Raw genomic sequence first — 24,963 nt, forward strand, 5'->3', positions numbered from 1 at the left:
TTACTCAGCGGGCTCCAGATCCGATGCCTGTACGACCAAATGGAGCCACCCCGCCAGTGATTATTGATAGCCACAAGCACTATGAGATTGATGCTATTCTGGACTCGTTATTCATGCCAAGCGCTTGCAATACTTAGTTTCATGGGTGGGATATCCTTCAGGCCACTAACCAGTGGATTTATGTTGAAAATATTTGATGCCCCCTCACTGATTTCTGCTTTTCATAAAATCTTTTCCCCACAAGCCAGGTGGGGAGGGAGCTCTTAGGGAGGCCCGAGTGTAAGGTTGTGGTTTGATGTGTGTTTCTGTTCAGCCAGCCTGGCCTTGGAACATTCCACAATCTGGAGCTGTATGCCCAGGATGGCTACTAGAGTTAACACCTTGCTGTCTACGCTTATTATATATGTTTGAAGCTTGCCTTTTTTCTATCGTGGGAATTGTAGTTGGGAGTTTTGGGAGGAGCCGTTTTGCCCGTAAAAGAGGCACCCTGATTCGGGGAAGGTCAGAATCTGCATTCCGTGTATTGCGACTCCTGAAGTTTATGAAATAAAGAACTATTCTAAGTTGCTTAATTTCAGGTCCTTCGAGGTTCTTTACACCCTGGGCCGCTCTTGGGTGACAACTGGTTTCCAGGCTCAGAAGACTTATGGGTGTGAATGGACCAGCTGGCGCTTCCTGCCTGCCTAACTCCTCCTCTGGCCCATGAGGCACAGAGCCCAGTTCTAACTCCCCATCCAGGGGAGTAGCTAAATAAAATGGCAGTGCACCGCCCCCCGCCCCCCGGCAGCTGCCTCTGGCCTGGGGAGTTCAAGGCGGGGCGCAGTTGAGCACTGGCAAGCAGAGCTTGCCCCACCCCCAATTTCCATGTGGAGACTGGGAGTGGAGCCAGCCAGGCTCCTTCCATCACCAGGCTCAGACGGAGCACAGCTGCTGTTGAGACTCTAGTTTTATACTGTTGGCTCCACCCACAAGCTCCACCTGCAGCTCGCAGCTCGATTCAAGCCTGGCTGTGGCCAGACTCAAACACGCCCTTGCCACTCCCAATCTCCACAAGGGAACTGGGGGTGGGGTGAGCCAACTGGCGATGGGGAGGAGGGTGAGCCCTGCCCACTGGTGTTCAACTGCGCCCCTGCCTGAACTCCCCGAAGTATGTGATGGGGTGCAGTTGTGAGATGGGGTGCTGACCTGCTGTGTACCCCTAGGAAGTGCTGCCTGGGGCTCCAGCCCCCCCGCCACATCCCCTACTATGCCACTGTCCCCATCATCTGCAACAGAAAGTCTTCAAAGAGAACAGGGATGCTTGCTAGGAATCTTGTTCTAGTTGCACTTTCCTGAGAGGACAATGAATGCAGTGGGTTTGGGCATTTGTTCTTCCAAAATTTTTTTTCTTTGCCTCAAAAGGCACACATGCATGGCTTCAAAGGTCCCTCTCTAGATACTGTGTTTTTTGGTCGACATGAGCTTGAATCCTTCATCCAGGATGGACCGCCGGTTGCGCTTCAGTCTCCTCTGTCTCTTAAGGTAAATGACCACTGCCAGGAGCACGCTGGCAACGAGGAACAGCACAATCCCAGTGATGGCAAGGAGCAGGAGTGTCGTCTTCACTTGCCCCTGGGTCACTTTTGCTCCAAATAAGAGGATCTGACCGGAATCATCTTCATGGTTGCCAGGAATTTCTGGGAATAAAAGTGGGGGGTGGAGTGGGAGAGGAGTCACAGTTTAGGAAGCAGCAATAACTTGTGGGGAACAAATGGCCCCTTTTTGCCCTGAGAGCCAACCAAAACCTTCTGAAAAAGCACATGGTGTTACAATCCTCTCAAGAATGATCTGACCATTTCAGATGGGGGTGGGTGGGTGGAGGGCATGTTTCATTGTTATATTCAGCTGGCAAACTGCCCATAGATTCAGAATCTAACACATTAGGCGGAGGCCTAATGGGGGAGCTGGAGTACAGAGTTTTGAAGGAGGACATTGATATAGTGGGCATCACAGAGACATGGTGGAATGAGGAGAACCAGTGGGATATGCCTGTTATCCCAGGTGAGAGGCTCTACAGGAAGGATAGAGACCAGGAAAGTATTGGGAGTGGAGTGGCCCTCTACATCAAAAGGAAACATAGTGTCACATACAAATAGACAATGCAAGGGGAGCTGAGTTCCTCCTACAGAAGCACTGTGGATATCAATACCAGGAGGGTGAAGCATAGTTTAGCACATTAGGAATATATTATCGTCCCCTGACCCAAAGTGCTACAAGAGAGGATTACCTGAGATGGAAAAAAAAAAAAATTAGAGAGGCCAACAAAAGCAAAAATGTATTGGTAGTGTGAAGTGATTTTAACTATCCCCATATATAAACTGGAAAAATGCATGTTCAGGTCATAGTAGGGAGAGAGAACATTCCTGGATATGCTAAATGACTGTGGCTTAGAGCAGATGGTTGTAGAACCAACCAGGGGAGATGTGATCCTAAGATCTAATTCTATGTGGGACCCAGGACCTGAATCTTGGGAAGTCAGTGTTGTTGAGCCGATGGGAACAGCGACCACAATGCTGTCAGATTCAGTATCTCTGCATGCGAACAAGTGACAACTACTAATGTAGTTACATTTGCCTTCAGAAAGGGAAATTTCTCCAAAGATGAAGGGGGGATAGTGCGCTTGGGAAGCTGAAAGGGAAAATCAAAGAGAGTCAAAATGTCCAAGATGCTTGGAGGTTATTTAAAACACAGTCACAAAAGCTCAGCTGGAATGTGTTCCTTGAGTTAGGAAAGGCAGCGCCCAGTCAAAAAAGCCACCATGGTTAACAAAGGGGCGTTGAGAAATTATTAGGAAAAAAAAGATGTCTTTTAGAAAATGGAAGTCCAACTTAACTGATAAAAGAATACCAGAGAGAGAACACAAATGGTGGCAAAGAGAAGCAAGTTAGCTGTAAGGGGAGGCAAAAAAAAGGATTATGAGGAACACATGGCTGTGAACATCAAAACCAGCAACAAACAGTTCTTCAAATTACATCAAAGCAGGAAGCCAGCAGGAAGCGGTAGGCCCGTTAGATGACAAAGGAACAAAGGGTGTGCTAAAAGATGACAGGGAGATTGCAGAAAAGCTGAATGAATTCTTTGCATCTGTCTTCACCCAAGAGGAGGTGAGGAAAATTCCTGCACCTGAACCAAGCTTCTTAGGAGGGAATCCGAGGAACTAACAAAGAGAGTGGTAGACAAGGAAGAAGTTCTGGCAGCCATTGATAAACTAAATGTTACCAAATCCCCTGGCCCAGATTGCATTCACCCAAGAGTTCTTAAAGAGCTCAAGCATGAAATTGCTGATCTTCTCACTTTTAATATGCAACTTATCCTTGAAATCAGGCTCCATCCCTGAAGACTGGAAGATGGCCAATGTCACACCAATCTTTAAGAAAGGATCTAGGGGGGGACCGGAAATTACAAGGCCAGTCAGTTTGACATCTGTTCCTGGTAAATTAGTAGAATCTGTCATTAAAAGATAAAATTATAAAACATGTAGAAAAGCAAGACCTGCTGAGAAAGAGTCAGCATGGCTTTTGCAGGGGCAAATCCTGTCTTACAAAATTACTAGAGTTCTTTGAGGATGTAAATAGGCATGTGGATAAGGGGAACCAGTGGACATTGTCTACTTGGATTTCCAAAAGGCTTTTGACAAAGTTCCTCACCAAGAGACTATTGAGAAAACTCAGCAATGAAGGAATAAGAGGAAGTCCTCCTATGGATTAAAAACTGGTTGAGAAACAGGAAGCAAAGAGTGGGTGTAAAATGGGAAATTCTCACAATGGAGAGATGTAGGGAGTGGTGTCCCCCAAGGATCCGTTTTGGGACCAGTGCTCTTTAACCTATTCATAAATGACCTGGAAGTAGGGGTGGGTAGCGTGGTGGCCAAAGTTTGCAGATGATACCAAATTATGCTTAGGGTGGTGAGAACCACAAAGGTTCTGAGGAGCTCAAAGGGACCTTGATAAATTAGGTGAGTGGGCTAAGAAATGGCAAATGCAGTTCAATGTAGCAAAATGCAAAAGTGATGCACATAGGGGCAAAAAATCCAAACTTCACATACATGCTACAGGGGTCAGTGCTATCAGTCTGAGACCAGGGAGAGGGATTTAGGCGTCTTAGTTGATAGTTCCATGGGAATGTCAACTCAATGTATGGCAGCTGTGAAAAAGGCAAACTCTATGCTGGGGATAGATGGGAAGGTGAGAATAAAACTGCAAAGATTGTCATGCCCTTATATAGAAAGCTGTGAGATGCTGACCGCGCGCAGGTACTGTGTTCAGTTCTGAGTAAGCATGCACATCTCAAAAAGGATATTGAAAGAGATAGAAAAGTGCAGAGGCACAGAGCGCTGACGAGGGATGAGTTGCAGGGACTGCAGCACCTTCCTTATGAGGAAAGGAAGCTGCAGCGTTTGGAGACTCTTTAGTTTGGAGAGAAGGCGATCTGAGGGGATATGATTGAAGTCTATAAAATTATGCATGGGGTAGAAAATGTTGACAGAGAGAATTTTTCTCTCTTTCTCCTAATATCACTAGAACCAGGGGGCATTCATTGAAAATGCTGGGGGGAAGAATTAGAACTAATAAAAGGAAACACTTCTTCACGCAACGTGTGATTGGTGTTTGGAATATGCTGCCACAGGAGGTGGTGATGGCCACTAACCTGGATAGCTTTAAAAGGGGCTTGGACAGATTTATGGAGGAGAAGTCGATTTATGGCTACCAATCTTGATCCTCTTTGATCTGAGATTGCAAATGCCTTAACAGTCCAGGTGCTCGGGAGCAACAGCCACAGAAGGCCATTGCTTTCACATCCTACATGTGAACTCCCAAAGGCACCTGGTGGGCCACTGCGAGTAGCAGAGAGCTGGACTAGATGGACTCTGGTCTGATCCAGCTGGCTTGTTCTTATGTTCTTATGTTCTTAGGCTGGAATAGGACTCTTCCCAAGGAGGCCCTGGCTTTCCAGGCACAGGAGGCACAGAGGAGAACAATATTTCAAGCACCCCCTTTCTCAATCCTCAAAGATACAACCTCAAGAGGAAATAGATACCCCTCCCACACTTAAAAACATAGAATGTAGTTGGTGGTCACCCTGGGATTGAATGGTTGGATAAATTTACACAAAGTTTTTGTGTGTTGTGTGACAGGAGCAGGGCTATATGCCTGTCGCATGGAGATTTCAGGAAAGAAAAGCTAGTGTAAATAAAACTGGAAAATAAATAAAAAGAAATGGGATTAGAGTTTAGGATGTTTATTCTACAGTACAAGAAACCTTTGAGGTAACATCCATTGCCCAGGAACACTGCCGTCATCACAAATGAATGGGTGGTTTGAGATAACTTAGAGGCCTTTTTTGGTCAAGGCTGGATGACTTTCATGATGTGGGCTGTGTTTTTGTCACACAGGATAAAGTGGTTGGTGTCCAAGGCACCTACTTGCTCATCTGTGACATGTGTATGAGCTTGAGGGACAAAGAGGCACAAAATTACCAGAAATACTGGGGAATCCCCTCCTCTTTTCCACCTGTAAAAGCAGACATTCAGTGGGCAATAGAAATATACTTAATAATTGCTTTCTTATCAAAGCTGAGTTTATTGCTTTCAGAATATGAAATGAAGAATTTGGTTAAAAAAACCCTCCCCCTTGTAGCTTTGCCACTGATTCCCCACCAAAAAGGCATTTGGCAACCTCCTGAAATGGAGGTTGTACAGAATGAACAAGGAAGTGGCGGGCGGGCAAAATGGCAGATCAACTCAGCTTAGAACTACTTGAGAGGAGAAGAAGCCCTGTGCATACCAAAACCTGTGGGAAAACCCCACTGTGAAGCAAGCATCAATGGCCTGTGACTCAAAACAGGAACATCCTTCACTCTCTGGGAAACCTGAGACATATCTGAATCTGTGAGGAAATGAAACTCTTACCTGCACTGGAATCTGAATCCAAGAGCACTGGATCTGCAAGGAAATCAGTTTACAGAGTGAGCAGTGTGTTACCAGAAAGCATGAAAGGACACCTGACAGATATCCTTGGCTACACTGCAGGAGAGCAGGGCCTGGATGCTGCCTTTCCAACGTGCGTCAGCATCACTGTGCTCACCTGACTGCTTGTGGACTGGAAGAAAATGTATTTCGATTCAGACAGGGATATGCTCTGGAACCCCTTGGGTGTGTGCACTATACAGTGGAACCTCGGTTTTCACCGGTAATCTGTCCGGCGACACTTGGCGAAAACTGAAACCGGCGAAAACCAAAGCTACGCCGTTTGTGCATGCACTCTGCAAACAGAGTGGCAAATTTATGCAAATGGCGTCGCCGAAAACCGATGCAAAAAACCGACCAGGGCCAACTGGCGAAAACTGAAACGGACGAAAACTGAAGGCTACGATTACCGAGGTTCCATTGTACCTGGCTAGGGTCAGTTATTTCTACAGAGAACTCTGCTGAAATGAACAGAAAGTTCTGGCGCATGGTGCTGTGCTGGGTGTACAGGTCCTGACCACCCCACACGGACCTCACAGGGTGTTGACTCCGGCTCCACTACCTCTCTCCAGGTGCTCAAATGCCTGCCCAACCCTTGCAGAAGGGCAGACCCACTTGCTCAGTAGCAGCTCTCTGCCTCCCTTGCTCTCACATGCATTCTTTAGAGCAGCCAGAGCAGACTACCCTGCCATCCAAGCCTTTGCCTCTCCTTGAGCCCAAGTACTAGTTGTACTCTCTGCTCATTCTTAGGGGTTGTGTGCATGTTCGAGTCCTTGAGGCAGGACTGGCATCAACATACTCTGAGGTGCGGGGGCCCAGAGCTGCTGACCTCCACCCATGTGCCCCTCCTGCCACCCATCTCTGTGCCCTTCCACATCTGTTTGCTTGAAGCATTCTGCCACTCATGCTCCAAACTACCCAGCATCACTGGAGAGAGGCGGTGGTGAAGCTGCTGGTAGGGCCACAGCAGAGTGCTCCCAGCTGCATGCACAGTGCTGTTGCAGGAAGGGTCTGCAGGGGCTGGGTGTGGGCGAAGGGAGGACTGAGGGGAACGGCATGGGGTGGATCTGGTGGTGAAAAGGAGAATCTCAACATCTGTAACTGAGCCTACTCTCAGGACGCCCCAACCACTGAGCCAGGCAAGCTCTGTATGCTGAGCAGGTGGTTGTGAGCAGTGTAGCTGGAGTCCCTCCTGTGGCTGCCACCTTACCTGGCTTGGGTAAGACTGTGAAGAGGGTCTCCATGCCAGCGTGGATGTGGTCAGCCACATGGCAGTGCAGCAGCCACGTACCAGGGTTGCCAACCAACATTTCCACCGTTTCAAAGGTCCCAGGAAAGAGATCCACAACATCTGCTCTGTAGCTTTTGCCGCTCTGCCACAAGGAGAGGGAATGTTAGTTTGGGACAGCTTCATAATGTAGGAAAATAACACTGGTCTTACCTGTGAAGGAGACTTCTCCATTGAGCAATGGATGACATCTGGGTTATTGTCAGCTACCATTCAGGAAGGCAGGGGTTAAATAAAAGCTTCCCAGGCTCCTCTCTGTCTGCTTGACTCCTTAGCGTCTCCTGTGCTCCAGTTCTGGCTTCTCCCACCAAAGCAGTATTCCGCCTCTCAAAAGATTCTCTGCAAAACTTGACCTTATAATGTTCCAACTTCGCTTCCAATATTGCAAATAGAAAAAAAAAACCATGGAAGTCATTAACAAAGGCCTTATGGAGTCTAAATAACAAGGGGCTCTGAACTAATAAGCCTAAGGCGGGGAGGGAAACCTCCTGGGTTTAATTAATCAAAACAGAAAGGAAACCAATTATTAACTGTATAACAACTAACTAATCTTGGGTAGGGATGGCGACCAATGGGAGGGCAGAGATGTCATCCATTGCTCAATGGAAAGATCTTCTTCACCAAGGTAAGACCAATGTTATTTCTCCATTGAGGAAAGGATGACATCTGGGTGAGCACTAGCAGTATCAGATATATAGATTTACAGGGTGGGGTCAAAATCCTCTCAATGATATCTTCTACTGGACTCTACGTCCATAATCAGCATCGACAGCTGAAAGCAGTTCAGCCCTATAGTGCCCTAGAAGGTGGAGTAAGGCAGAGGACCAGGGTTGCTGCTCTGCACATATTTCCCTCCACTAGTTGCGTTATTGTTAAAGGCAGCATTGGTGGAATTACTTGGGGCCGGAGTGTGCAGTGATCCCGGTACTGGAACCGAGCAGCTTTTGTTTCCTTGTAAGCCTGGCTGATGCATTCCCTCAAGCACTTACTGATGGAAGGGGCGTGATAATTTCCCTGCAAACCTCTATTTGTGATTGGAAGTGGATATGAACAGCTGAGAATCTGATCTCCCTGAATTCCTGAGTTCTGATTAAGAAAGAGGCTTTTTTTAGGTTAAGCCTCACATCTAGCGATTAGTACCATTACACCTCCTTAGGGTGTTTGGGGGGTGAGTTCTAAAAGGTGGGTGAAGGAAAATTTCCTGTTTCCACTATGAAGGTGGAGTTGACCTTTTGGAATGAAGGTAAGGGTCAATACGTAGCACCACCTTGTCATTATGAAAAGAACACACAATGGGGGGTTTCATGGAAAGGGCAGCTAGCTCTGAAACCCTTCTAGCTCAGGGTGGGGAACCTGTGGCTCTCCAGATGTTCAGGAACCTACGTTCCCATCCAGCCTCTGTCGCGCCAGTGGCCATGCTGGTAGAAACTGGGAATATGAGCATGAGAGTATCACTGGAAGCCCTATTCTAACTGAAGTGATGGCTACCAAGAGAAACAGCCTTCATGTGAAGGTGCTTAAGGAAATCTCCATGATGGGCTCAAATGGTTTCTTGGTCAGGGGCTTGCAATACTATATGCAGTCTCCATGTGGGAAAATGATGGTTGACCGGTTTATCTTTCAGTGCTTAGCACCCTAAGGAATCTAACTAGGTGTGGGTGTCGTGAAGTGGAGTAATGCCTCCAGTCCTGGGTAATACAGGCGCATTGAGGGGCTGCACCATTCTGCCCTGCGTGAAGTATTGCAGCTCTAAGGCCTGATTCCATGCCGTCCTGTAAGAAAACTTAAAATGTCCCTGATCCCTAGGAGTTCTGTAGGTGTCCTCTCTTCCTCCAGCACCACCCTAACAAAGCCTTCGGGTAGTGTTGTGAAATTCTTTTGGTGGAAGAGATTTCCTGGAGAGCCATTATGGTGTGGGGGGCCGGCTTTGCAGGAGTATCCACTGAGCCTCTAGCTGTAAAGCCTTTCAATCTCCAGGCAGTCAAGTTGAGGCCGTTCTGGTTCGAGGTGGAAAATGGGTCCCTGTTGCAGGAGGTCCCTGGTGCAGAGGAGTCTCAAGAAGGGTTTCGTGCCCGAACATCTCTGTAATATGTTGGTGAACCAAGGTCGTCTGGGCCACCAGTGCTACCAATATGACATCACCCTCTCTTCCCTGATCTTTGGGAGGAGTCTGGGGATCATGGGAAAGGGAGGGAAGCATTACAAATTCCTTGAGGCCAACTGGAGGATAAGACATCCGTATTCTCGCTTCAGGTGATGGAGATCGAGACATGAATCTGGGGAGCTGTTTGTTCAGATTGGAAGGCCGAAGAGGTCCAAGATTGGAGCTCAGGGCATGAGCTATCATCAGGAAAAAATTTCCTTCTTTAGTCTCCACTCCCCTGGATGAATGCTCTGTCTGCTCAGCCAATCTGCTTGAACATTTAGATTCCCCTGAATATCTTCCGGATTTGATGGAGAGAGCACATGAGTCTCTACCCGCACTGAAAGATGGAGGGCTTCCTTCTGCAGCTCTGCAGATCTGGACCCCCTGTCTGTTCAGGTAAAGACTTAGCCGTTATTGTTGTCTGTCCTGATCAGCCAGATGTGACCCTCCTAGGAGGTGTTGAAAGTGGCTCAAAGCCAACCCGGATCATCTCTTAGTTCAGCACATTGATGTGAAGTGCTGATTCCTGGAGCTGACTAAGTCCTTGAATGGGAATTCCCTCTAGAGTAGCTCCCAGCCTAGAGGCTTAGATCTGAGAATACCTGTTTGGTGGTTGCAATCCAAAACCACCGTCCCAGATTTGCAGGTTGGATGGTTTCATCCACCATAGTAGACATGACCTTGACTGAGGTCTTGGGATAGCTACTTCTCTGTGTGGCTTTTATTGCTGATGAGATCCTGGAAGGGGCAGAAGGAACCTCTGTAGTGGTCCTGGATCTGAACCTTCCCCACTATGAATTGCCTCTGATAATGCCACCATGAGGCCCATCAAGCTTGCTAGAAAGCAGCCTGAGCATTTGTGTTTGTGGAAAACTTGGTTGATTTTTGGCTTTCTCATAATCAGTTGATGTTCTTTGGAGGGACCAGAATCTTACAGGTGGGAGTGTCTATGATGAAACCAAGGTGTTCCAGTCTCCATTGAGGGATTTAAGGAACTCTTGGCCGGTTAATGAGAAAACCATGGATTTCAAAAGTCGGATGGTTTCCTGAGTGTATTGTTCTCTGCTTGGGTCAAAGGAGTCCGAGAGCGAATCAGGACATATCATCGAGGTAAGGAGGTGAATCCTGATGCCTCTTTCCTGAGAATGCGATCAGGGTTGATGAGGAGCTTTGAAAAAAAAACTTCGAGGAGGGGGCAGTGCATAGTCCAAATGGAAGTGCTCTGAATTGGAGGTGTTCTTTCCTACTCCAAACCTCAGGAATCTCGCGATTGGCTCTAGAAGATGGGAATGTGAAGATATGCCTCTGACAAATCTATGGAGGTGAGGAATTAAATACCACCTGGTTGAAGCCCGAGTCTGCTATGGACCTCAGAGTTTCCATTCTGAAATGTTTCAGCCTTCTGAAGCATTGACATACTTCAGGTCTAGGATTGGTGCAGCACTCCCCAGTTTTTCTTGGGAACCGTGAACAGTATGGAGTACTCTACGTCCCCTCTGTTCTTGTGGCACCGGCTCCACAGCCTCTATATTTAGTAGATGTCGCGATGGCTTCTAGTTTTCTGGCTCTTTTTCGAATTCTGGACAAGCGGAGACACTTGATAAATCAGCTTGAGGGGTAGAGACATGAATTCTATTACGTACCCTGAAGAGGACTATTTCCAGGGACCGAAGCGTCTCATTGAGAGGCTTGCCAAGTTTGGGTGAAACTTTTGGAGCCTGCCCCCCCACTGCATTGTTGTTGGCGTCATGCCTTGGGTTTGATCGTGTCCTGCTGGTATCCAGTCAGGAGGCGACCCCTTCTTGGAAAGTAAAACTTTTTTGAATTGTTGTCTTCCCTGTGGTTCCAATGTAAGGCGACGAAAAGTGTCTCTTTTAAATTGACTGAGGTGCTCTGCTGGAGATTGAGAAAAAGGTTGAAGATGGCTTCTTGTAATGAGCCGCGAGCCTGTTTTTTTGGAGATGTTTAGGTTTCTCCTTGCAGGATCGATCAGGAACTCAGTGAGTTCTTGCTCCAAAAAAAAGCTTGTGTCCATGGAAGGTACATTTGGAAACCATGGTTTAGAGCAGCCAGTCAGGTCTGCCATGCTAAGTAACCAGAGTAGCCAGCGTGTGGCCACTGAAGGAGGAGCCAAGAAGCGGGCAGAAGGTGACTGCATCTAAGGTGGCGTCATTACAAAGTTAGCTGCTTTAAGGCATTCTGTTCACCCTTCTATGGCTTTGGGGTCTCAGTGGGGGGTATCAATTCCAGAACCTTTCTTGCCCATACTATGGAGGCTCTGGAGACAATGGAGGAGGGCTGTAGCCAGGGGTAGGGAACCTGCGGCTAGGCTCTCAGATGTTCAGGAACTACAATTCCCATCCAGCCTCTGTCAGCATGGCCAATTGGCCATGCTGGTAAGAAACTGATAGGGGAGTGTAGTTCCTGAACAGCCTCTGAAGAGCTGCAAATTCCCTACCCCTACTGTAGCTTTCAGTGCTCCTAGCAAACCATGGCCGTTGCTTCGTCAATGTTCTTTTGCAGAATTGATCAGATCTTCTATCCTGCATGTCCTTGATCTGGCCTCTGCCATCCTTGGACACCAGGCCTGAGGGACTGTAAGGACTGCCACTGGATACCATCTATAATGGGAACTTGTAAGATGTTGTTAGCATATAAGCAGATTAAATCGTTACAGTTTCACATAAAATAATTGGAGGCACCTTTTGTTGGCTCTTGCTTGGGACTTGTCCCATTGATTAGTGACCTGAGTTTCAAAGTATTCTGGGAATGGGAAAACCCTTTTGGGAATCAGGGTGAGGTGGGAAGAAATTACGCCCGTCACCCTTACTTATTGCAGAAAAGTGGATTTGCGTTTAGAAGACCCTTCACTGCTTTTGGCTTCTCCCAAGGTGCAAGGCAGCAACAGATTTGGAGAGCAAATAATGGTAGTCTTCAATCTTAAATAGAAGCGGGAGGATTGCTCAGTGACCTGCATCTCCTCTAAATCCTCCTGATCAGAGAGTAACTCCCCCTCTTCCTTACCCTGGGTCTCAGAATCTGAGGGAGTCCACAGTGGGTACAGGGAGGGATTAGATTTTTTAGCTTTTTTTGGGAGCAGCCTTGATTTGCCAGGCAAGAGCCAGCCCTTTTATTTTTCTCTCTGGCTGGAGTCCTTAGAGGTTGAGATGGAACTGAGAGAGGGACTGGGGACAGAAATCCATCTGTGATCTGCATAGAGGGTTAACATCTCCTCTCTCATTACTGCCTTTTTTTCCTGCTTTGAAGAAGCGCCCTTAATGAAGAGCAAAAAAGAATTTCAGTCTTTAAATCCCTTAAGGGTCAATCTTACACACTCTCTTCCAGGATTTGAAGCCCCTCCTGTTCTGTTTGAGCCATTAAGCAGTCCTGACTTGGTACACCAGAGTGCATTTGAGACTGTTGGAGGGAGCGGACAGAACCGCCATCCACCATTTGGCTGTAGCGCCTTTTTTCATTTGGCGCTGAAGGCTCACTCCTCTGGTGACTGGCTGCTCTGCCCAGATTCTCCTGGGACCTTTGGCTGCAACTTCGCTGTCCTCCTCAGAAGGGACAGAAGCTTTTCCTCTCCCGAGGCATGAAGAGAGGAGAGAGGAGGGAGGGATCCCGAGAAGTATCAGTGCTCACAGCTTCAAGCTGTTAGTGCAATCCTACTTGGGTCAATCACTGGTGTGATGGGAGTGCTCAGCCGCTTGAGAGGAAGGCTTAATAAACTCCCAGTGAAATTTAGAATCAAACAGTTGATATAACGTCCCAAAAAAGGAAAAAATGGTGGCTCTAAAAGCCACCATGCCTGCTCTTCCTAAGGCAGGGAACAAACTGGGAGCTGGGAGGCGGAGTGAGGAACAGCAGCACAGAGAGGAGCCTGGGAAGTTTTTATTTAACCCCTGCCTTCCTGAATGGTAGCTGACAATAACCCAGATGTCATCCTGCTCAATGGAGAATTAACTACCTTGTATCTCATCAGAGGGTGGTCCAAGTCTGCACCAAAAAAATGATTTGATTAGGATAGTTAAGAAAGATTCTCTTGCATGGCAATAATCTACTCTGCCTCTGCATAAGAAGAAGGAAAAAGCATTTTGCAGGGCAGTGAGGGTCATACCTGCTTGGGCCCATTCCCAGGAAAATATGTGGTGGGGGAGAGAGATCTGCTGGCAAGCATTGCAAGATTTGCTAAAATTGATCAGAAAACGCATCATTACAGTAGAACAAGAGTAAGCTTGGGACCAAGACTCTCCTCTAGAAAAGTCCCCTTTAGGTAGGGTTCCCATTTGATTACTTATGGTGGGACATCTCTAAGTAATTAAGTTCTGACCATAGAGTCTCCAGCAATCACTACAGCTACCCAGAAGTGACAAAGAATAGTTCTAGAAACTGCCAGAAACTCTATGGTCAGAAGAAGGATAAATGGTTCCCATATCACATTTTTTCTACTGCAAAGAGTCTCAAAGCAGCTTATAATCACCTTCCCTTCCCCTCCCCAACAGATACCTTGTGAGGCAGGTGGGACTGAAAGAGTTCAGAGAGAACTGTGACTGGCCCACGGTCACCCAGCAGGCTTTCTGTGGGGGAGTGGAGAATCAAACCCAGTTCTCCAGATTAGAGTTCACTGCTCTTAACCACTATACCGTGCTGGCTTTCAGAGTGATGTAAGAGCTCCTTGGTGACAGACATTCCCCCCTCCCCCAAAGTCATCTAGGTAGGGGACATTCATTTCGAAAATACACTGGGGGCTGTAGCAAGTCCCAAAGGTAAAACAAGAATTCTGACACTGGAATCTAAAGCATCTTCTATAGGCTTGATGTATAGAAACATTTTTGCTAGGATACTTCTGCACATTCTAGAAATTCAAATTTAAGTGGATGTAGAGGCCAAGATGTCCTGAATAACATGAACAGCCTTACATCAGAGTTTGAGATGAGAAGTTTATCTTATAAGGGAAGCCGAGACTGCAGCAGACAGCAAGTCAAAAGCCACACCTGAGACAGCAGGCGGCCATCCCGATCCTCCTGATGCATGCTGAGACTGGGTGCAAAGACAAACTCTGTGAACCAGGCAGGGACAGGCAGCTGTGCTTCAGAAGGCAAACTGAATGTACTAGAGATGCGAGTGACATTCTGAAAAGTCCTGGAGCCCAGAAGACGGTGGTTGTTGTGTTGCTTCGTCACTAGTTACTGACTCATTTTGTTGCTATGCAGTGAAGACATTTGCTCTGCCCAGGGAGAAGCCGTTATGGCTCCGTCAGGTTCCTTTGGAATTTGCATCTTATCCTTTCCACCAGGGTCAGTTTACCTCAGTTTTGTGGCTGTCAGTGTTTGTCTTTTGCGTGCCATTTACATGCTGTGACAGACCAGTGTTTCCCAACCTTTTCAACGTCACGGTACCCTTGACCTCACTCTTCATGGTACCCCTGCCATCCCCCTTCCCCCCCAGTGCCCCTGCTTGCCACCTGCCCACCTTCCCCTTCCAGGGTGAAGGGAAGCACGGGGGGGGGGGGGGGCGGGCGGCGGGAAGTGGCTGCTGACCTTGCAGCAGGCCCTGCCCTCTGGGCCAGCTCCAAGTCCTTGCTGGCGCCGGTGGGAGACACTGCAAAAGTGAGGGGGGCCGTTAGCGTTGCTGCGATACCCCTGGGACATGCTGACGGCATCCCAGGGTACCACACAACCCTGGTTGGGAATCGCTGAGTTAGACTAAGTAAAAAATCTACCTCAAGGGGAAAATTCAGTGTCCAGAAAAGGGAAAAAAGTACAAACTCACAGGTGGTTTCTCTCAAGGGAGAAAGGAAATCCAAGTAGGGATATCTGAATCAAACCAGACCATTTTTGTTATTCAGTCCACACCATGTGGAAGAATTTTCTCAAGCCTCCCTGTTCATTTTGAGGAGTCCCGTGGCACAGAATGGCAAGCTGCAGTCAAAGCTCTGCAAGCAACCACTCTAGTTCTGACTAGACTGGCTCAGTGTGGACCATCAATGGGCTCACACAGAGGAGATGACAACTGCACGCCTCCGCCTCTCCATAAAACATTTTCAAAGAACACTTCTTTAAAATGATAACAGAAGGGCAACAGAGTCAATTTCAAACAGCAAAACCAAGCAGAGGTTGAATGAGGACATCCCCTCTCCCTCCCTCCCTCCTGATTCCTGAAGCACCCAATGGGACTCACGTGGTACCCTTTCATCCTTCAGATCATCTTTGTGTGAAGGCTTTGGGTAAACTACCCTGATCTTCCTCCCCACCTGGAATGTGTGTGAACAGCCTTTCCTTTTTCACCTGCTTCCCTTCCCTTCCTACCCTCCAACTTTATTTTGGCTCTTGTCCTGCATGGTCAGAATGTGGATTTCAACCACTTTAGGGGCAAGGAACCTGACTTGCCTACCCAGGATCCTCTGTAAAATGCTCTGCAAATTGATGGTGTTGGAACAAAGAACAACATAACTATTCTAACCTATAACATGTATTTCCACCATTCTGCTGTGGGTGTTGACATCCAAACTGATCAGCTCTCTTGTGCCAACTGGCACCCTCCTTGTGGCAAACTATGGGCCTTCAGACCCCATTTCAAAGGCTTCTTTTCAATTAAAGAAACTATCTGTACGGCATACGAGTCTTTCACACTGGGCTGAGGACTCATCAAAGTTCTTCAGCTTGTCAATTATGTTTAAAACTTCTGCCATCCAAGTGAGGATAAAATTAAATATGATTATATGGATGTTTGATCAACCAGTAGAGAGTCTTACTCGGTATATGAAAGTCTCAGCGTGAAAGTGAACTGTGTGAATATCAATTTCCTCGCCCATTCCCAGCAGGTACCAGTTTACCCAGTCTCCTTGATACATTGTCAGCCCAGGCAAGTTTGCATAGAGTTTACCATTGATGGCTGTGGAAGGAAGGAAAGAAAAAGTCTGTTTATGGAATGGCACAGATATCTCCCATTTGTTTAATACTTCAGAGTGCAGGCAGGCAGAGCCCATGGAAACAATTTGGGTTGCTTTTGCACCTTCGCATGGATACGCTTCTCTTAAAAAAATAAATATCCGGCAACACACGCAGGCATACGGAAATAAATACCCACAGCCATGCTGATCATCCCACAGTCTGATCAGCTACACCTGCACATGTGCAACGTGCAAAAGAAAAAGAAAACGGGACCTTCCTGCAGCGGCAGGGCAATAATGAACACGTTGCTGTGGCAGGCGGATTCTCCCTGACCGTGGATGGTGCGGTGGAAGGGAGGAAAATAAAGCGCCTCCTACTGGCCATTTGTGTGGGAGCAGCTTCGACATGGGATTTTGCAAAAGAATGGCTGGTTTAGCAATTTTCGAAAATCCTGGTTTGAGGGAAATAAAACGGGGCAGACTCGTTTTGGGGGCGGGACCTTTGCGAAGTCCCCCCTCCAAAACAGTTTGTATTGTGCTTTACACCTGTTATTTTTGCCGTGTGTTGTGTCTGTCAAAATACCTTCCCGCACAACAAAAACCATATATTCTTCACTTTGCTTTGATTGCAGCCAAAGGGACATTGAGGACTTTGGGTTTGTTATCTGGGAATCTTAATCTGGAAAATATTTGGTGCAGTCCAGAGTTGCCATTTTCTTTTTATATGCCTTTCCACAGCAGCCTGCTGACACATGAACAGAAGTTTAACAGGGGAAACGTTTCCAGATATAGACATAAAGTAATAGAAGAAGTTTCATGTGCAATATGCTGCATGATAGATTGCTGGTAGAGGCATAAGAGCAGAGCCAGCGGCACAGGTGACCACTCTGAAGGCTTACCAACGCCCTTCCTCTGAGCAGAGTAAACCTCTAAAAAGACTTCCATGACCACTTGCTGCTTTAGGTTTGTCAAGCAATAATGAAAGCGTTGGCTTGGCCTCCCCAAAAGTGAAGGACTGTCCTGTTGTTGTTTTTTTTTAAAAAAACAACTACATGTGGCATTCCTCACCCACCAGGGCAGATTAAGGCAGCTTCCAAAAATCCAACTGAACAATTGCAACAACCCATCATCTGGACAATCTCGTATGTAAAATAACTTCCAAAAACCCACCTAAAAAGGACAGCCTCACTTCTTTTCTTCTTTTGCCAAAAAAAGAAAAGAAAAGAAAAAAGCCAACATGGGATCCTATAGTGCTGTGGCTGCCATGGGAAATGAATGGATCCTTGCTGCGACTGATTAAGTAACTCAGAGCAAGTGTTCCACTAGGAATCTGAACATGATCATAGTGGAACAGATGATCCTTCATATTAGCTTGTCTCAGACTATGTAGTGCTTTAAATGCCATAAGTTTTTTAAGTGGACTTGGAAGCATGTTTATAGCCAGTGTAGTAATGGCATGTATCCAACAATCTTGCTACAGACCCTTAAGTTCCTCAACTGTTGTTTCTAGATCCAGAGGAACAGCATAGGGTCTGCAGTAGGAGGGGGGATTGACAAAACTGATTCCCCACTTCCATAAATGGAAATATCATTTCATTGGAAGAACTATGTGGATGGATACATGATGCTATCTGCATGCTAGAACCCATAGGTTAGCTATCTTGTTTTGCACCAGTTGAAGCTTCTGGACAGTCTTCAAGGGTAGCCTCACATATAGCATACTGCAGTAGTCTAGCTTCAAAGTTTAGTCTTTCTTCTGTGGTCCAGGCCGCTAACAATACCTGTGGGGCTAGAAATATTCTTAGTGGCTAATTTGCACAATATTAGCAAGTGAAAAGCACATCAAATTACAGTGTTGAAGCATAGTGACACCTGCAATCTGAAATATTTTTAGTCCAAATACACTTCCTCAGAGACATCCGGAACTGAAATAGGGGAAGGATGTTGGGGTGACCAGAGATGAATCCAATTATGTCTCTTCTGTGAGGATTCCATCAGTTGGATTTTGTCACATTTGGGGTACCAATGAGTGAGTTAAAAAAATAGCTTTTGCTCCAGCAGAGATTTTGTTCTGTCTACCTTTCTCTGCAGTTTGGCTTAGTTGCCGGTGTCACCTTTGCTTTGTATGTCTGCTGTCAACCTACTCTGTGCTCCTGATTCTAAATTTTCAGAAGGGCTGGTTGTGCCTTCCAACAGCTCAACAACTATATTGTTTGTTTCAGCTCTATGACTTTATTCAGAAATGGAAAACCCAGCTGCAGCTGAGAGGCCAATTCAAGCACTCTTTGAATTTCGTACAAATTACTCTCAGAGATGAAACATGTGTCAATTGCCACCTGATAGGATCAGCCAGTCAGCAACAATTGGAAACAAGCTCAACAAAGGGCTGCCAATTTGGCTAAGAGACTGTTATTTGTTGTCCTGTTTCATTCCACTGTGGGTTGGAACCTGAAGACCCAAATCCACATGCCAATAGTATCCCTTTCAGGATGGAGGCGAGTCCTACAAGTTTACAGGAGATTGGGCTGGATTGACTGACAGGAATCTGTGATGTTCCCAAGACCCTTTCCCCCTGCAATACTAAATGTTTTCACTTTTTTATCAACAAGGGTAAACCTACTCTGGCGCCTTTGAACTTGAACAAAGTCAGACGGTTGTCCTGAAGCACAGGGGAAAGGGGTAACATTAATGGCTAAGTGAATATTTAGTGAATGGCTGGTCTGCCTCCCTGTCATGGCCATTACAAGACTAGGAAGAAGCTGGGTTCCTCCCATGTCTGCAGAATGCCCTCTGAGCAAATCATGTCTGTCTGCCCTCCCCAGCACCTGAGGTTATAAGAAGAAGTCTGGCTTATACCATTTCAAGCCTATTTCACATTAAAGGAGGCTGGAATCGCGACCTTTCAAAATGTGAAAGCTGAGCTCAAGATGCTGAATTCTGCTTCAAACTCTTAAGGGCACAGCTTTATATTTAGAATATGGGGGTAAACAAGGATCTTTCTTAGCCATCATTTTATTTTAGTAAGTTTCAGATTTCTATCCTTAATACCCTCCCTAAGGCCTTGTAACACAACGTTTAAAGAAATACACATGAGCATTTTCCTTCCTCATTTGGGAGCAAAATGGAGTGAGAGCAAACATTGTTTTTTTACTCAGCCTTTTCTAGGGACAATTCTGGGTTATTCTCTGCAAAGGATGGTGGAAAAAATGCATGGATCTGATGCAACACACACATAAAGGGGGCCAAATACCGTGCATTTTGTTGCTTTCCACAAATTCTTGATCCTCTCGGTGGCCATGGGGCCAGTCTCCCTGAGCAGCATTCTTCATATTCTCATCCAGGTACCAGGACTGATTTTCATCAAAAACCAAGAAGAGGAGAACAAACTCTTTGCTTACACCTTTAATTCTCCCATCAAACTGCAGCATCCCTTTACGGCAGACCTTCAAGGGCCCAATGAGGCCACTAAATAGATCCTGAACAAAAAGAGAAGGGGTCAAATAGCTGGAGAAAAAACCTTTTACTGAGCTGTTTTAACACAGTAGGAAGAGTCATAAAGTGAACTTCCCAAGGCTGACCTCCAGGTCCATTTTGTCAGATCACAACTGTGGATTCCCACAGAAAACCCTTTCAGATTTTGGCTGAGAACTCCCACGAGCCAATATTTCACCTATTTGCTATTTACTGCTTCATTGCGTATGCAAGCTATATACACTGTAAGACATTTATCATCATCACTGATATACTAATAGCCAAGTTAGCTAAATCTGAGGACACTTAGATCCAGTGATTGGAGCTACAAACAAGAAAGTCCTACATTTGCACAAAAAATTGAAATCTTTAAAAAAATACACCGGAGGGCTTTTTAAAGAACGCAACATGATAAAAGGAGCAGCAGATACCCTCAGTGGCCATTGTGAGGCAACCACAGTATGCCAGGATTTGTTCTGTCAGTAAAAGGCCGGGGGTGGGGGGTGGAGGAAGTAAGGCCCTTTTGGAGCCTATTTTGGCCTATGAGGATTCATTGGGGTCAGGCCTGACTAGGTTTGCCAGCTCCAAGTTGGGAAATTCTTGACGATTTTGTGGTAGAGTCTGAGAAAGGCAGGATCTGAGGAGCGTAGAGGCCCTGACCAGATATTATGCTGTAGAGTCCACTCTCCAAGGCAACCATTTTCTTCTGTTGTGTGGAGTTCAGTTGTAATTCTGGGAAATTTCCAAGTCCCATAATATGGTTGACAACCCTGGGCCTGGAATCAGCCTCTTGGTGACTTGATACCACCCAACTTGCATGCCTCATCACAGGCCTGGCTGCTTGCTACTCTTAAACAGCAGCCACCCTGTGGTGCAGCAGTTAGAACTGTGGAGTAATGTCTGTGGACCAAGGTTGCTGTGGAAGATCATTGGGTGATTTTGGACCAGTCACGTACTTTCAGCCTCACCTACCTCACATGGTTGTTGTGCTGATAAAGAGAAGGAGAAGATCATAATGTGAGCTACATGTCCCTACATGTCCCCATGGAATCTCTGCCTATGAGCAGGAAGCAGTTTTAAGTCATAGCAATTATAAATCTTCATTAATTTTCACGGCAGCACAGTTGTCTTAAGATTTAGCAGCTGAGTGCAGTCTTAAAACTTCAACCCATACAATACTGTGCAAAATAAGGAGGCAAAGCAGCTGTAATTTAACAACATTTGTGGTGGGATTCAAATAATTTAACCGGTTCTGGTGATGGGATTCAAATAATTTAACAACTGGCTGTTTACAAGCACCATTTTAACAACTGGTTCTGATGAAGTGGTGCGAACCTGTGAAATCCCACCACCGTGTACATCCTTTATCCTGTTGGAAGACAGCCAACACTCGTGTTGTACCAATATAACAATAGGAGAGCAGCTGTAAGACCTTGTGGGCAGGGCAAGAGTGTAGCGGCTGCAGTCAGTATGGTGCTCTCTGTATTGGCAAGAGGATGAATGATTCCATAGCAACATGACCACAAAACATGAACTTTCAAAATCAGAAACAGAATCAACCCAGGGCTCAGATGGGACTGGGATTTATATATGGGTAAAATGGGTCGATTGCCATCTAGGTAATTGTTTACTTATTTATTAATTATTGGAACATTTTAATCTGTACCTTTTAACCTCCTGTATTAATATATTATGATTGTTTTTAAACATGTATATTAGCTGCCCTGAGCCCGGCCTTGGCAGGGAGGGAGGGTTATTCAATCAATCAATCAATCAATCAATCAATCAATCAATCAATCAATCAATCAATCAATCAATCAATCAATCAATCAATCAATCAATCAATCAATCAATCAATCAATCAATCAATCAATCAATCACATACATACATACACACACACACACACACATACAATAATAGATATGCCAAGCCTAAATCTATCTAACTTGCTTCCTTCACATGAAAACCATACTTAATATGTTGGCAGGATATCAGAATTGCACTCCTGTCTTGTTCACATCTGGAGCCAAACATGCATCATACAAAGGGCCAAAAAATGCAGATAGGTGAAATCCTTTCTGTATTGTGTGGATGGAAGTTCAGTTAGTTTCTGTTTCCAGAATAGCTAGTAGTATGAACACAGATTTAATCTCAACATCTTGAAAGTAAATTCTACTATTGGTGAAATATTCTCCCCCTTCCTGCCCAAAAGTAGTGAAAAAATCAAACCTTCACTGGATCCACTTTGGAATAATAGACCCAAGAAATACAGGCAGAATCATTTGGTCCTGGGCCAGATCTATCAGGAACAACCCAGCGATATATTGCAATTTCACCTAAGAACAAATTAAAGGGAAATTAAGAACAAATTAGAGGGACTCATGCAGTGTTCTTTTCTCTTCTTAAAAATCAACTACATATGAAGTCATGGGCATTTACCAAACAAAATGGTGAATACTGGTAATTTAAAAAAACCCATTTTCTTCTCTTAGTCTTTTCTTTTTAACTGGTTTGGATATATTTAGAAATGCAAAACATTACATTTCTTAGTTTTAAGGAATATAATCTCAAACACACAATTTTTTTCCATTTTCCACACCAAAATACAAAAATGACTTTCTCCCCAAGACATGTAAAAACAGAGCATCTGACCTGCCACGGTGAATTTGGTATGGTACATATAGCACCTAAACATCACCATAGTATTTACAGAAAGATTCCCACCCAATTTGTGGTGCTGGAGGAAAGGAAAGGTTTGGAAATAAGATTTAGGGGAGCTTCAAAGTGTATTGAAAGTAGACTGAAAGTGCATTATTTTGCATGTGTGGAAGAGGTCTTAGTTATGAATCTTATTTTACCAATAGAAGGCTGCATTCTTTAGTATACGTGAAAATGAGACGAGTGGGGGAAATGTTGCTGTTGTTCTGTAATGATCTTAATCATATGTCTACCTATTATTCAGTGTATTCTTACACAGTTGCATATCCTCTGTAAGGTACAGCAGCTGGTCAGGAAAAACATAGGACAGCCTCATGGCCTGACAGTTCATTGGTGTAGCTGAAGAAATACTAGGGTTAGTGGGATCTTTAACTGGAATCCAGTGCTGTTTTTAGACTTAAAATCTGGCTTTGAAAATTTAATGAGAGTTGTCCAGGTGTCCCACTTGCCAATTGTTTCATCCAGAGAATAATCACATTCTAGATTTATTTTTGTTCCTCCCACCTTCTCTATGAAAAGTGTTGTACAAAGGGCTAAGCAGGCTTTCTGAGGGGTGCTTTTGACAGAGAGGATCTTCTCTTGGATGAGCATAATCATGTGCAGGGCTTCCAAACCTTACACAGAACTCTGCCAATCAGCTTAATGCTGGTTTGTCTTAATCTTATGTATTTAATTAAATTTGTGAAATGGAAGGAGACCTGATTTTTATTGCATGTGACTTTTCTGTATTCCGAAGATTAATTTGAACTTGTGTTCAAGTTCAGGCCTAATAAAAAAGAGTTATGCTTTATTTTCAATAAGATCATTAACTCTAAGAACGTCTCTGTTCATTCTGCTGGCAAAATAACTGATGTCAGATCCTGCACAGTTCGTTGAACTGCAAGAGAAAAGTTTCTCCCATGGAGCTGTCAGATCCAACAGGAGATTCTGAAGGGGTGTCAAGCTGATGAGAAAAACCCTCCCAGAGCTATATGGCACAGCTCCCTAGACTGAGTGTGAATTAGATCATTCATCCCATAAGGTTGATCTGAGCTCCGTTTGTTGGTGGTACCACCTATTGTGTGATGGGGCTCCCTCCCTTATGTGCTTCTAGGCAGGGGCCTCAGTCACTTTGGGAGGAAGAAATGGCTCTGAAGGATCAACATCGGTGCATTAAAAATAGTACTAAAATATTTCAGGAAAAAGCTAGATGCAGCTCAGTCATGCTGGATTTTCTTTTTTGAACCCCTTTGCCTCCTTTCCAAAAACACAATGATCTGTCAACGTTGCTTGTCTTGAATCACATTCCTATCCTTTTTTGTGTTTGAGACTACAAACCATCCTGATAAACAATGTGACTTGTACAGTACACATAAATCTCACATTAAACAATGTGTATGTGTGTTTTATAATATACTATAGACCCCCCCCCCCCCCCCAAAAAAAAATACAAATTTACTTGAATCACATTCCTATGTGTTTCTGGCAGTAATGCCACAAGGAATCTTGGCAAGCAATGCTCTCAATGAGATGCTGCTACAATGTCCTTGACTAGTCCTTAATTACCGTAGTATCAGGTGCAGATCTAATCTGACTGGGCTTTTACTCTAAAGTCATCCCATTCCTACATAAAGATTAAACTTAACAATAAAAAACTCAGGCATTCTTGTTTTGATAATTCTTTCTGTTTTATCTACATAAAGATACATGCACTTATATTGATCCATTCAGATTATTTACAGATATCACTTTCTACAGTAGGTATGCACAGGTGTGGAGATTGTAGCATATGCCAATTGGTTAAGACAATTAAGTAGACACAAACCAGACCTGAACGATTTAAGATAATGGAAACTAAGACTTTTAAACATCCATTTACCAACTTTGTGGGCCACTTTATGGAGCAGCAGTGGCGTAGGAGGTTAAGAGCTCATGTATCTAATCTGGAGGAACCGGGTTTGATTCCCAGCTCTGCCGCCTGAGCTGTGGAGGCTTATCTGGGGAATTCAGATTAGCCTGTACACTCCCACACACGCCCAGCTATGGGTGACCCTTGGGCGTAGTCATCACAGCTTCTCGGAGCTCTCTCAGCCCCACCCACCTCACAGGGTGTTTGTTGTGAGGGGGGAAGGGCAAGGAGATTGTAAGCCCCTTTGAGTCTCCTGCAGGAGAGAAAGGGGGGATATAAATCCAAAACTCTTCTTCTTCTTCTTCTTGTTTACTTTTGGACTAATTATATTTGATTCTCAACGCCTTGTTTATAATAAGATTTGAATATTAAAAGAAGTTGTCTTAATCTGAGATGTGCTTTTCTTCCTGTGTTTTGAGTTCTATTGTAATTTGACAACTTTAGATACCGTGTTTCCCTGAAAATAAGACAGTGTCTTATATTAATTTTTGCTCCCAAAGATGCACTATGTCTTATTTTCAGGGGATGTCTTATTTTTCCGCTCCACAGCTG

The 24,963-nt window shown here is 45.2% G+C and overlaps 1 protein-coding gene across 1 annotated transcript in view; it reads right to left on the reverse strand.

The window, feature by feature from the left end:
- Positions 1 to 384: 384 nt before the first annotated feature.
- The window catches only part of LOC125425370 (hephaestin-like), a gene marked incomplete at its 5' end in the record, with an annotated part of 30,531 nt that continues 5,952 nt past the window's right edge, over positions 385 to 24,963 (reverse strand). The window contains 6 exons of the mRNA XM_048482984.1: positions 385 to 1,676; positions 5,948 to 5,980; positions 7,215 to 7,377; positions 16,196 to 16,335; positions 19,584 to 19,809; positions 22,035 to 22,141. Coding sequence (XP_048338941.1) covers positions 1,432 to 1,676; positions 5,948 to 5,980; positions 7,215 to 7,377; positions 16,196 to 16,335; positions 19,584 to 19,809; positions 22,035 to 22,141 — 914 coding nt within the window. The remainder of the gene's footprint in view (positions 1,677 to 5,947; positions 5,981 to 7,214; positions 7,378 to 16,195; positions 16,336 to 19,583; positions 19,810 to 22,034; positions 22,142 to 24,963) is intronic.

This window comes from Sphaerodactylus townsendi, unplaced genomic scaffold (assembly GCF_021028975.2).
Source record: "Sphaerodactylus townsendi isolate TG3544 unplaced genomic scaffold, MPM_Stown_v2.3 scaffold_34, whole genome shotgun sequence".
NCBI classification, from domain to species: domain Eukaryota; kingdom Metazoa; phylum Chordata; class Lepidosauria; order Squamata; family Sphaerodactylidae; genus Sphaerodactylus; species Sphaerodactylus townsendi.